This window comes from Heloderma suspectum, chromosome 1, assembly GCF_057233095.1.
Source record: "Heloderma suspectum isolate Gila_16-S chromosome 1, 16-S_ref, whole genome shotgun sequence".
In the NCBI taxonomy this organism is placed as follows: domain Eukaryota; kingdom Metazoa; phylum Chordata; class Lepidosauria; order Squamata; family Helodermatidae; genus Heloderma; species Heloderma suspectum.
Genome location: NC_139458.1, coordinates 339,122,462 through 339,135,894, shown reverse-complemented (window position 1 = coordinate 339,135,894; position 13,433 = coordinate 339,122,462). Strand labels below are relative to the sequence as shown.

Sequence of the window (13,433 nt, the reverse complement as noted above, 5' to 3'; positions counted from 1 at the left end):
TTGTGAACATATTGGTGGCAATAAATATTCTGATGATAATTATTTTTCAAACAATGTATTGTGTTTAGGTTTCTGACACAAAATATATTTTTTATTTGGTAGGAACAACTGACAGAAGGATTTTTAAAAAATCTGTACAGCTTTTTGGAGAACCAGCCCTAGAGAATTACTCTAATTTCTTTAGCATACTTTACTTCCCTGGAGGTCAGTGAAGACTAAATAGGATCTTGAGACCTCATTTGTCTGAGGGAATTCAGTAGAACATAGCTGAAACCTCTTTTCCTTCTTAATAGTGCCCCCATTGAACTAAATTTAAATGACTCCTTAAAACTTCTTCACAACTATGCTCAGTGAAAGGTAACACAGTGTTACCTTTTTGTTGTTGTTGCAGTGGTTTTGGTTCAAAATTATTCACCTTCCAAATAGTTTCACTTCAATTGTCCAGTCAAAAACATATATGTGTTTCCTTTTTACTGATGCTAAACTGGTAGAAATTGGTGTGGAGTGTTTTTTCATTAAGATTATTCTGGCATGAGGCGGTTGGGCTTGTCGTTAGTTTTATCCATCAACATATACTTTGTAATATCCTACCACCTTTCTCCTAACCATACAGTGAAGCATTCATGTGTGTTTTGTCACCACATATATTCAGGGTCATTCCTGCAAAACTTTAGTGTCTGGTTCCACACCATCTGTTCCAGAAATGGAAGCTCTGACCCAGTTCATATGTTACTTTTCCTGTCCTACATGTTCATGCTACTGTTCACCAATTTTGGAGGAAGGAACTGCACATGGTGATATTTCTGATGTTGGAAAAAAAGAGGTGATTATATTACCAACTTCTCTTTCTCTGGCATCACATTACTTGCATGAGTAAACCACTTGCACAAATGATAATATTTGTTTGTCATCCGGAAAAGCTGATAACATTTCGCTGAAAGAAGCTGGTTGTCATGCATGTTCCTTTAGTGCACGATTATCTGTTCCTTCTATTGAAATATATGCAACAGTGCACAAAAGAGAGTCATGTGCATAGCTGAATATACACAGATATCGGCTGGGCATAGGACTGTGCTGATAGTTAATATGAATTAATTGTACAAAGTTATCTAGAGTATACATGGTAGTAAATTGTATGTAACTATTTTGCCTTTTAAGTAATTTTAATAATTTTGTAATTTACAACGTTTAGAATCAGTACAGTTTCCTTTTATCGCTGATCTGGCAATCTGCCTTTACAACTTCTTAATAACTTTCAAATATTTTCAAATAAAAAATGCTGTTTTTATTTATTAATATTGAAATATTACAGAATCACTGTCCCCCAAAATGTTTCCATTAATGGATGAATTATAGTAAATAATAGTGCTAAATTGTCAATGATAGAAGATTCATCAATTAGGTAACTAATCATGGTCATATTTACCAAGCTACCACAAATCCAGGGACAGAGAGCATTTATAGGGGAGTATCTGTAGGTGGAAGAAGGGGTGCTTAATTTGTCTTCTGGTCACTGATTATCCCTTGCAAATTTCCTCCCCCACCTTTCTTTTTCTACCTGCTGGGCATACTTTCAGTTTCAGAAAATAGCTGAGGGGAAACTGTGCTAAACATTTCCTAGGGGAACATTTGCTGGGGAGAAATGGTGGGCGGGATGAGAGTTAAGCACCCCTCTGCCCACTGGCTCTCCCCTGCAAATGACCTTCCACCCCTGCATCAGCATTGCAGGGAAAACACAACATTCCTATTATCCCTGTGGTTGCCTCCTAACATGTAGCTCTGTCTTAAGCTTCAGGGTGCTAACAAAAGAAGCAGGAGGCAGAAAAATGAAAGGGCAGCAAGATTCACCCTCTTTGGTCTGTTATTTTGCCTTTCATGAAGTTGTACTTTGGTAGTGAAGTGTTTTATTGAAATGAATGTGTGCATGAAGTGGCGGAGAACAAATTCGCGGACTTTCATAGTAGTCAAAATAAAGCAGCACCCTGGATAAAAGAGCTCAGCAAGGGGAAATAATGCAAATGGTGTTTCTTAGGATTGTGCTGTCATATATTTTTTACCCCCTCTGCATTGTTAAGATGCTAGTTTAATGTGCTTTAATGGGGACATCCATAGTTATATTTTGTACTTTTATGTAATCTGTCTGAACATGGTTATATTAATTGAAAAGCTCTTTTGCAACAGTTCATTATGTAAGAATGTTTATACGGGAAGTCTACTGTGGATGTGAGAACAAAATTTCTTATGTAAAGCCATTTTTCTAGCCTGATAAAACTAAAGCACAAAAATGCATGACAGTGTGCCCAGGGACTAAAGTTGCATTGGATGAACTTTTAATTCATTCAGGATCCGCTCCTCTCTTTCTCTGTGAAATAAGTTTAGGGGTTGGGCACATAATCAGGAGGAAATGTCTTCATTTTAAAGACATAGCAGTGTGACTTGGGGCATTCATTTTGTACCTTTACCATTATTTCCATGGTAAGTTTGACATACAAAAGTAGTTGGTGCTCCTTGAAAATATGCAGGATTTGATCCAGACTAACCTGCACTTAGTTCCCATTGTAATCAGTGGGACTTGATGTAAGTCATGATTTCAAGTGATTCTTTTTCTTTGTTTTTTTTAGAATGTTGTAATATTTGAAACTAAGGCTTTTAAAGCATGTAGTTATACTTGCAACTTTTCTTGTTTTTCTTTGTTTTGTTTTGTTGAAACTCACAATAAAAATTGATTTAAAATGATTTCAATTGATTTCCATGGGACCTAATTTCAATTAACTTAGGGCACAATCCTATGGCAATAGGGAGCTGCCTCTGAGCGACCGCCTGTCCAATGCAGAGCAGGAGAAGCACGGAGGGGATTGTTCCCTCCGTGCTTCTCCTGCCCTGCATTTGTGGCTAGACAGCTGATTTTGGTTATCTAGCTGTGGGATGGCGGAGTGGGGAAGGAGGCTTTCGGACAACACGTAGGATGTGTCGTACCAGCATTTCCGCCCTCCCTGTCCTGGAACGCCCCCCAGAACACCCTGTTTTGGCCGCTCCGCGCTTCTCTTTGGAGCTCGGAGCGCAGGGCTGTTCTGTGCTCCCTGCGAGGTAGCGCGGAAGGGCAGGGGAAGGTTGGTTCTCTGGGAACTGACCTCGGAGCGCAGGCCACTGACTAGCAGCCATAGGATTGCTCCCTTAGGGTTCTTCTAGGTACTCTACTTCTGGTGCTACCTATCAAAAAGGATTGTGCAGCTGTTCTGTCTTTCCCTCCTTAACAGATTTTCTGTGGTAAGAAAAAGGAAGTGGTGGGAAACATGGGAGGGTTACAAGTGAAGGACAATGACTGGACTCCCCATAAAACTCCGTGGATGAGTCAGGGCAATCACACAATGTCTCATCTGGAAGCATCTTTAGTCTGGATCAAACCCACAAAGTTTATTTGTATGATTCTTTCTGTCTGTCTCTCTATGAGATGGGACTTTCATATGGGATTTTTAAAATTACTTTTCATGTATAAGTCCGCCCATTGCAAGAGCTGATTTTATATATATGTAAAAAGCAATGACGTTCCCACCTGAAAGCGGTCCACGTAGACTTTGAAATGATGCTAGCATGTCATGAAACTCTTAATGAAGCAAGAAGCAGATGCATGAGGGCTGGTGGTCGCCCACTTTCTGCCACACCTTTGGCACATGAAAAGGAAAATTGTGCACCTTCTCTGTCCTCTCCCATGTTTTTGTACATTACTAGAAGCAACTTAAAACAAGTGTACTTACACAGCTGCTTTTTGAAGTAGCTAAAACAGCCTACAGTATATGGTTTCCTTCTGATAGCTGGTAAAGAAGAGAAATAAATAACGTTTAGTGGTGGTTGGAAGCATTTTTTTTTTACCTTTATAGTAACCAACACTACACTTGAAATTAAAATACATATATTCTTGTTAGGACTAATAGAACATTTTTAGTTTGTCAGTGTGCTGTAATGTATATGATGTCAACAGCTTCCTGAAAAGGTATGCTGATACTAAAAGGTGAAATGGAAATATACAATGAAAGGTAAATGGGGTGAGGAATCTGCAGCTTTTCAAAATCTTTTTAACAAAATGACTTCTATGTGCAGTGGGGAACAATGTTTTATTAACTGTTCTGTACGGTACCTGATCATCTGTGGAAGGCATGTGATCTAACATCTCACTTCTGTGGTGACACTCAGCTCGACGTCTACAGCTAAGTCCATGGGAGAACAACATTGTTAGCAGACTACTGACTCCAACTCATTCGTTCTTGGCCAGAAGTAAAAGTGCAGCAACCTTGTCAGGAGATGGAGGTAAATGAAAGCATTATAGAACTAACTCTCTACTTGGCTGTGCCTTTCAAAAATCTCTGCAAGACTGTTTTAAAATTAAGTTTGTCCAGGATTAATGTCTGGTTGGTTTGGCTGTAGATTGAATTAACTTGACACAGGAACATAGGAAGCTCCCTGATATGGAGCCGGACCATTGGTCCATCTAGCCCAGTACTGTCAACACTGACTGGCAGTGGCTCTCCAGGGTTTCAGGCAGGAATTTTTCCAGCCTTACCCAGAGAAGCCGGGGATCGAACCTGGGACCTTCTGCATGCAAAGCAGGTGATTTCCCCATTGAGCTACAGCCCCTCCCCTGACTCAGACAGCAGCGTGGAGGATTTTGCTTATTTTTCTTTCCTCTCTCATTTCTGAAACTCTTTTTCCTTTTGTCTGTCTCTCTGTAATAGTGTAATAGAAAACTGTGTAGTTGCCAGCAGAACACAGTATACTTTTCCATTGGCAGGACCCAGCCAATGTAACTGTAAAAACTTTACAGGCATCTGTTACTCATATCCAGCCTTTTTTTAATATATTCTATATATCACCCTATAAATATGTACTTTTAGATATACTTAAAGTTGTTCATTTTTCTCAACACTGTTTCTTTAGTTCCCCTCCTCCCTTTGTTTTATATCATTAATATCTGATCAACTGAGTTTTCTCTATGCTGAACCATATCAGGACCTTATTTTTAAAATAATTTTTAAAAACGTCCCAATAGTCAAATGTGATCCTGGCCTCAGCAGAACACATAAAGGAGAGGGAAAGAGCATTTACACATCAAGAACTTAAGGCACAATCAAGCAAAATATTTTTAGTCCTTTTTAGCCTCTTGTTAGTTCAATTGGTATGTATTTTATAAATGCTATTTTAACAAGTAGGGGAAGGATCCAGTGGTGTCATGGTATTAGGGCTATTGATGTTGCGCTAATGTAAACCACAACTTGCGCAACATCATTTGCACTTGCTAGCCCAACGTATTTCCCAGGAAACCCATTGTGCTAGCAAGCACTATTGATGTTGCACTAGTCTTGGACTTCAGTGGACTTCGGTTCCATTGGTTTTCAATGGAAACTAGAAGGGGCTAGCTTTCATTAACTTCTACCCTTACAGTATAACCCTGTACATGTCTACTCAGAAGCAAATCCCATAGGTTCAGTGGGGCTGTCTCCCAGGTAAGTGGATTTGGATTGCAGCCTTTATTGTTAACAAGTGCGTATTTCGTAGAGGCTATTTTATCTTTTTCTACTGGATTGAAAAAAGAGGATAAAAATATCAACACAGAGAAGAACATTTCTGTGTGAGAGAGGTTGAGAAAGTTTGTGAAAGAGAGCCTTTTTTTTACATATTATATTTTTTGCTCATTCCCACTTCATATTTTCCTACATTCCTACTTCATGTATTCTTCCTTCGGCCAGTTTCAAAAAGGTACAAAATTTTGCGATATGGACTGAAGAAATCTACAGTCCATTTTTGCCAGTGGCATCCACAACTGAGGGCCAAAATAAATGTTCTTGTAATCACACATAGTGAAGCTATGTGTAGTAGGCTTTTTACTCCAGTGTAAGCATGTGCGGCCCTGATTCAGATTGGGACCATGGCGCTCTGGGAGAAGGAATTTAAGCCTTCTCCCCCACACAAATATTTGTTCCAAAATTCCAACCCCCCACGCCATGGGGGTGGGTTTTTAAAAAGAAAGAAGTGTCCTTTGGAGTCAGTTGAGCTTTTTTCTTTTCTTTTTTTTAACACCCCCCCCCCCCGTGTGTGTGTGTGTGTGTGTGTAATTCCAGAATGAAAAAGGACAATGGGGAAGGTTTAAAATCCCCCTCCTGGAGTGCCACAGTCCCGATATTAATCAGGGCTTCATGCACTTATACTGCATTATTAAAAAACCTACCACGTATAGTTTCACTATGCGTGATTACAAGAATGTTTAGCTTGGGTCTTGGTTGATAACATAAAAGAAAGATGATTGAAGCATAGAGGGAATTCCAACCACCAGACACAAAATACTTATGAGATGCTTAAGGAATGAAATCCGGAATGCTATCTCTAGCTTAGAAAACAAATGAGTCAATATTACAGAATTCAAGAAAGTAAAAATGACCTCAAATGATTCCCCAATGTGACAACTGTAATTCGAGGGCGCTCCTTAAATTTCCCCTCATTTCTTATATGCATAATTTGCCAGGGGATAAAAAGAAGAGGACCTAGACTGGAAGTACCATGAAAAATGTAACAATGTTAAACAAGTCCTAAGAGACTTGAGGAAAAGTCACATGTGTGTTACAAAATCCAGTGTGTCAAATTAATGGTGATACTTCCTTTTCTCTCAATTATTAGTTAGGAAACGATTAATTTCATAGCTTATGTAGTAGAATTAAGGTAGGTCCTCACTAGGGAACTTTAGTACTATATTATAACCTCTTTTGAATGCTTAGGTATTCCCAGGTGCTTTCAGTTTCATTTTACAATAAAGGACTACAGTAGGCATCACAGAATAGAAATTCCTGAAAGCCATTTGCTTTTTGAGGAAGAGTGCAGTATATGTGTCATAAACACATTTAAGTTGTAATCCTGTACCCACTTTTCTGGGAGTAAGCCCATTGAATTCAGTAGACATGCATAGGATTATGTGATTAGGATAGACAGTAGTTCCATCCAGATTTCTTCACTGGAAGAAATAACCGACAAATACAAGCATAGAGTTCCCTGCATGTGCTTTGTCCTTACAAGAAAAGATGATAATGCTAGTATTTAAATACCATTATGTGGCATGTAGTTGCTGGGAAGAGAGAGATGTAGTTAAACTAAAACTGAACTAAAACCGTGAGCCTCTTCTGCACAGATTTTATGACAGCACAATTCATGACTCGACACCAGTCAACAGCACATAAACCCATAGTTTTAAGTGTCCTTATGTCGACTGATTCCGAGTCATGAATTGTAAACTAGTAGGGTCAATTCATGTAGCAATTTTTAGGAGATGAGATGTGGGCTGAGAAAATGTGACAAGCACTTAAACCCCTACAGCGGGAACTCCTGGTTTGGAGTAAGGAAAGAGTTAAACATCACTCCTCCTGCCTCTCTGCTCCCTATTGAACTCATTGGAACTATTTTGTCTGGCTCAAAACAGATTGGCAGGTTACTATATTGCATTTATTTGCACTTAAAAAGTAATTTGGGCCTCGATCCATGTCTCATATTAGAAATTGTTGTGTCCTTGGTCATATGGCACCTGTTCCCCTCCTGAACAGGCGCCTAGCTTTTCCCCTCCCCTCAGAAGAGATGGAGTTCAATAAATTATGATGCCACTGTATTATAATGCCACTCAAAAACTATGCTTAGTGATTTTTTCTTTCCATGGAAAGGTCTCTGGGTGTGTAGGTTTATCTTTGAGCTTTTCTGTATCTGGAAATGGTTGCTAATACACACCTATCCCTGGTATTGTTTTAAATGCATTTCCTTTCTTTCACATGTGTATGTGCGTGCAGACACAGAAAATGTATGTTCACAGATTTTTCATCACCGTTTTTAGCCTGCATAAGTTAATTTTCATGAAAGCATAAAGTATAGAGCAAAATTTAGACAACTTTTTTGTGAGTGTGCTGCACAGAAGTTTCTAACATACTTTTTTTTCAAGTTAGGACAGGGAATTAAATTATTCTCAATGCATGTTGTAGCTTTGTACCTTTGCACCCTGATTTAGTTAGGGGCTCTAGCTGGATAGGGAACCATGTGTGCAATGAGGTGCTGCGTGCATGGTTGCCCTTTCCTGTCCAGCAGCCAGGGCTGCACACGCTGATCTGTTTTTTTTAAGCTATAATCGGCTATCAGGAAGAGAGCAGGTGCCCAGATTTAGGTGTATCCCCCCTGCTTCCACCTTCCCCCGATGCTGGTTCCCTACCAAATATGTGGTTGGTGGGTTTTTAGATTCTTAGAAAGAGTTATGTAAAAACAGCACTGATTGCTTCAGGCATGCTTCATTGGATCAGGAACTCATGTGCAGTAATATAATTATACTGCTGAGCTCTTGCACTTTACCTGTTGTAGTGTCTCTTCATTGTTTTGGAAGAGAGAGCTTTTCTCCCAAGATTACACTTCTTTACTAACTGTTTTTATCTTTCTTTGTGATTTTCAGACTAACCTAGTTGTTAATAAATGCATTAAGCCATTCAATCCATAGCAGCAATTTTGAAATTAAGTAATACATTAACAGAACCATCACTGTGGTTATTATTTTTTCAGGCAGGGTCTTTGAGAGGGATTTTTTGTATTCTTTTCAAATATATATATCTGTTTACATATTTTGATATTCTATCTTTACACAAAATATGTGTTCAGCTTGCTACAGGCCAGGATTTAGCGTTATGTGCATGAGCCTTTGCAAGTCTGAGTAAGTCATGCTTCCATCTCCCCTCTCCTCCCCCTAGGCAGCTGGGAAGAGGACTTAAGTTCCACTTTCCCTGATTCCTGGTTTGTTGTTATGTCCAAAACTGGAATCGTTTCAAACAGGTTTGTTAAACAAGCCAGCAAAACAGTCCAGGTTTGTTGTTTAGCAATTGACTAGAGTTTGTTTTAAACCATGATTCCTGGTTTGTACATAATGACCAGCCAGGAATTGGGGAAAGTGAAACAAAATCCTAGTTAAGTCTTCCTCCCAGTCATGTGGGAAGAGGAGGGGGAAATGCACAAGCCCAATGCTTCACTTGGACTTTCAGAGGCTTGTGCATGTAATGCTGAATCCTGGCTTACCATTATGTGTGGACTGGTCCAATGTATGAAATAAAACAACAGTGATACATAAAAAAACAAACCTCAGTTAGCATTTTCCCATGTGCAATTAGAAGAAGTTACATACATGCAATGCATGGTTCATCCTTCCAGTGCTGCACAGATTTGGAGTTGAAATTTCAAGTGGGATTATATTTCAAAATGCCTCTATCTGATCATGGGTATACAGGGCAGTGGAGCTCATTCAAAGGGAGGGAGTCAAGAGATTAAACAGAAAAATAAAGGGGGATCGATTTGGACGTATTGATACTCATGGGAAATGGTGTGGCTGCAAATTCCATCTCGCACAGGTCTCCACCAACAAGGAAACATTACATCAGATAACACAGGAAAGTTATCTTTCATCAAAACAAATAAGTATGTTCTGGGATTTCTCTGATTATGGTTTTGTTTGCATAGCTCCTTAATTACTTGTTGAAATGCTTCTTTTATGTGGAAGTCACTCCAGATGCTTCTTTTAAAACAGTCCAGTGTGTGTATTGGGACCAAATTTTTTAAAATCCATACACATTGATGTTGTTTGAAAAAATTCAAGGAACATAGCACAATTCAGTAGCATAGTGTTATATTCTTGAAATATTCCCATTTTAAATACCTCTGAAGTTATCCATGGATAGTTTAAGTGTGCCTCTTTCTCTCTCTGTATTAATACCTTCTTTCCTTTCCTTCTTCCTATTCCTGTTATCTTGGCATTCCTTTTATGTGTTCTGTTAAATATACATGAAAAACCCATACCCTAGTCATCCCCATTTGTCCTCGTTCAGCATCTTGCAGCCCCATCAGCCCTCTCTCCTTCAAGGCCCTAAGCTGTCGAAATTCAGCAGACAGAGCAAAACTCTTTGGCACGACACCTGACGTGAGACGTAGGAGGCCTACACATTCAGCAGGGGTAAGCTCATTGGTTACGAATAGGCTTATAGCTGGAGTGAAGCAGGGGTGCAGAACCACTTCCAGCCCGAGGGCCAACTTCCATTTCAAAAAAGCTTTTGGGGGCTGCATTCCAGTGAGCAGGGCCAAAGGCAAATACGAGCAAATACGAGCATATTTTAGCTTAAAGCTCCTACTGCCAGTAACTCAGCCTTGGGAAAGGCATTTCAACCGTCTTGTGGGGAAGAGCTGCACAAAACTGGGAAAATATCAAACAATTGGTGGTTGAGGGAAAGGGAGCAGGGGAAGGGGGCATGGCTGTCTGGGGAAGCCCAGAGGAATGGATTGAGACCAACACAGTCTGCTTTCATCAGTAAAGTAGCTTGGTTAGACAACAAGATGTATGATGGAGTATGGAGTCTTGCAGTTCTATGTCCTGAAGATGCAACTTGGGTCCATAATGTCCTGGGTCTTATTGACAGTATATGTGTGGTCAGAAAGGACTTTTCCCCCTGGTCAAACTGCCTAGTAACTAGTACATCAAGTAGGGAATATGGCTTGGTTCACTTGCTTTGAATTTATAGTTATCTGAAGGCAAAAGGAGAAGGGGGCGGCAGAGGATGACATGGCTAGATAGCATCACTGATGCAATGAATATGAACTTGAGCACACTCCGGGAGAGAGCGGAAGACAGGAAGGCCTGACGTGCTGTAGTCCATGGGGTCACGAAGAGTCTGACACGACTTAACGACTGAACAACAACAACAACACCAGTATTGGGGGGATGGGGGGGAGCTGTAAATAGTAGAAAAGCTACAATATCTTGATAAGAGTAATCATTAGCGTGCGTTACAAATAGTTTTGGTTCACATGTACCATGGTTTTAAACAACCCATGGTTGACAACTCAACAAACCATGGATTCTCTTGCTGGGTAGTTCATGGTTAACAAGCCATGATTTGTTAGCAAGGCCACATTCACACATCATGATAACCTAGAATTCAGCAACACATACCATAGAGTTTTGTGCAAACTTATTCATTATCACATTTAATAAGAAGGCTGTCTTTCTATGGATGTTGTCACACTTGTGCATGAGGAAAGTGACGTCTTGCTTATTTGCACTGAGATGTGCATGATTTATCTTATTTCCTAAATTTTAGACTAACAGAAAAGAAAAGGAAAAGGGGCTTTCATTGTCTCATCCTTCATCTGGCAAAAAAAGAGCTCGTTCACCTTCTACCTTCAGAATTAAATCATCTCCTTGGTAAGTAACTTGTTGTCAGTCCATGCATTGTTTTAAGTGCTGTTTGCATCTATTGCTCTTGAAGTGCTGTTTCCACCCTAGAAATATATATGTGTGCGTGCGTGCGTGTGTGAGAGAGAGAGAGAGAGAGAGAGAAGTGTTATATATGATTGTTTTCAGAGCTTGGGCAGTAGATTATCAGGGAGGCCTTAATGGTTAAAACAAGGGTGAGCAACATGTGTTCCATAGGCCGCATATGGCCCCCACTGACCCTGATTGACGTGGAAATTTGGAGTGGTAGGAAAGAAACCATCCATTTACTGCTACAGGGTGTTAAATAGGTCAAAACTAGCTTGTTCCCGAGCTAAATTTAACCTAATTACTGCTGATTTGTTTGACACTGCTGCGGGGGAAATTCCATAGGGTGCCAGTGTGTAGGCAGCCTATGGAAGGGTCTAGGGGACCAAAAGTGGCCCCTGGACCTCCTGGAATTTTCACCCCTGGGTTAAAGTTTAACTCCTTATCACAGGCTCGAGTACATTGGTACAAACTGTGACATCAAACCTTACTGAGATGCTCTGTCCTCCACTTGCACTCAGAGACAATACAGACACACACTGAAGCAGCCACACTTCCCACATCCTCTTAATCAAGCACCAGAAGTACAGAAATTAAGCCCTTTCATTCCACATGCTAAAGCTTCCTTACAACCACCATATTTTGCACCATAGAGCCATTGCTCAGATAGAATGTGAACGACATACACATCACTCAGGATCCAAAGAGCTTTTTTAGGGATTACATGGATTTTATGCATGTTTAGTTATGCCAGGTGGAATTTCTCAACTTCAGTTTCCTGGAACGACCGATTCCATATTACCCATTGCTTGTGAAAGCTGCCTCCATTTCACAAGTGGTTTGCTGTGAGACATGAGGAAGATCACTGCTTGAGAAATGGAATGCCAAAGCCCTCTTGGAACTGGTAGCATAATTCTTTGGCTCTGGGCCACAAAGAAGTGCTCATACTAGAGTAGAATTCCCAGTTGAGCTGGAACCTTGACCTCTGTGAGAATGGGAGGCAAATCAAGCTATGCCAAGGTGTGTTCAGTCAAAGACCTCCCATCCCAGAGTTAGAATAATCCATTTTTCGATCCCTGCCATCTGCTGGACATACATGGTTCCCCTCAGAATCTTCACCTATAACTAAGAAAAGACAAACAAAAGATTGAAATATATTTTATGACAGCTATATACCTTTATGTATTAAGTTTGCTTTCCTATTATATCCATTTCTATTTGCTTTAAAGAGAAGTTATAAACTATAAGGTGTAGACAGAACAGTTTTTATTAATAACAAAGTTCTTGGCTAGAGTAGGTCAGTGACATCTGGGGCAACATTGTGAAACCTAGCAGGAAACTATTGGTAATAGTTTCTGGATAGCTTTCATGAAGTCATCCCACATGTCATTCAACTTCTCTTGCCATGATCTTTGTTATCTGTAAAAATTGCTCAAGTACTTTTGCTTAGATAACAGGAGATGGGAACTAATCTAAGATAATTTCTAATCTTCCTTCCTTTCGCCCCTTCTGTCCGTTTCCTTTCCCCCCACTTCCTTTTCTTTTTCTTCTGGGAGGGGCAATGAAGAATGGGTAGGTAAGAGATCGTGTTACATGCCAACACTTGATAAAATGGAAAAATCAATAAAAGAGAGTGGATAACGCTGCCATTACTGTTCCTTTGTGGTTCAAATAGGCATGCCTCTGGATCATTTCCTTTTTTGCCTGGAATACCCAAGAAGATAACTCCAACGCATGGATCATCCAGAATCTCCTCCACTCAACCACGCCCCCCTTCCCCTGGCAACATTCGGCCCATTAAAAATGAGCGAAAACCGGAAAGCGTGAAAAAGGAAATACAACAGGAATCTGAGAAGGCAACTGAAGAAAAGACTGACCCAGGGAAGGCAACCACAAATCCCAGAGTGGTTGCAAACGAAGAAGGACTAGCTCGTAAACCAGAGACCGCGCAAAGTAAGACTTGACTTACCAGTCCTCCGGTGTGTTCCTTTTTTAATTACATTATCTGCGACCCCATTCCATCAGGTAGCATTGGGATGCTGTTTTGATTCACTAATATCAATGGGAATAACTGTGACAGGCCTAATGTTTAATAATTTAACTGAGATACTGCAAATAATATTCA

The 13,433-nt window shown here is 40.1% G+C and overlaps 1 protein-coding gene across 11 annotated transcripts in view; it reads left to right on the top strand.

The window, feature by feature from the left end:
- The window catches only part of MAP7 (microtubule associated protein 7), a 149,419-nt gene that overhangs the window by 117,711 nt on the left and 18,275 nt on the right, over positions 1–13,433 (top strand). For all 11 annotated transcript variants that reach the window (XM_084827649.1, XM_084827648.1, XM_084827644.1 and 8 more), the window contains exons 7-10: positions 4,192–4,305; positions 9,882–10,006; positions 11,148–11,251; positions 12,984–13,261. In XM_084827649.1, the coding sequence (XP_084683775.1) occupies positions 4,192–4,305; positions 9,882–10,006; positions 11,148–11,251; positions 12,984–13,261 (621 nt within the window). The remainder of the gene's footprint in view (positions 1–4,191; positions 4,306–9,881; positions 10,007–11,147; positions 11,252–12,983; positions 13,262–13,433) is intronic.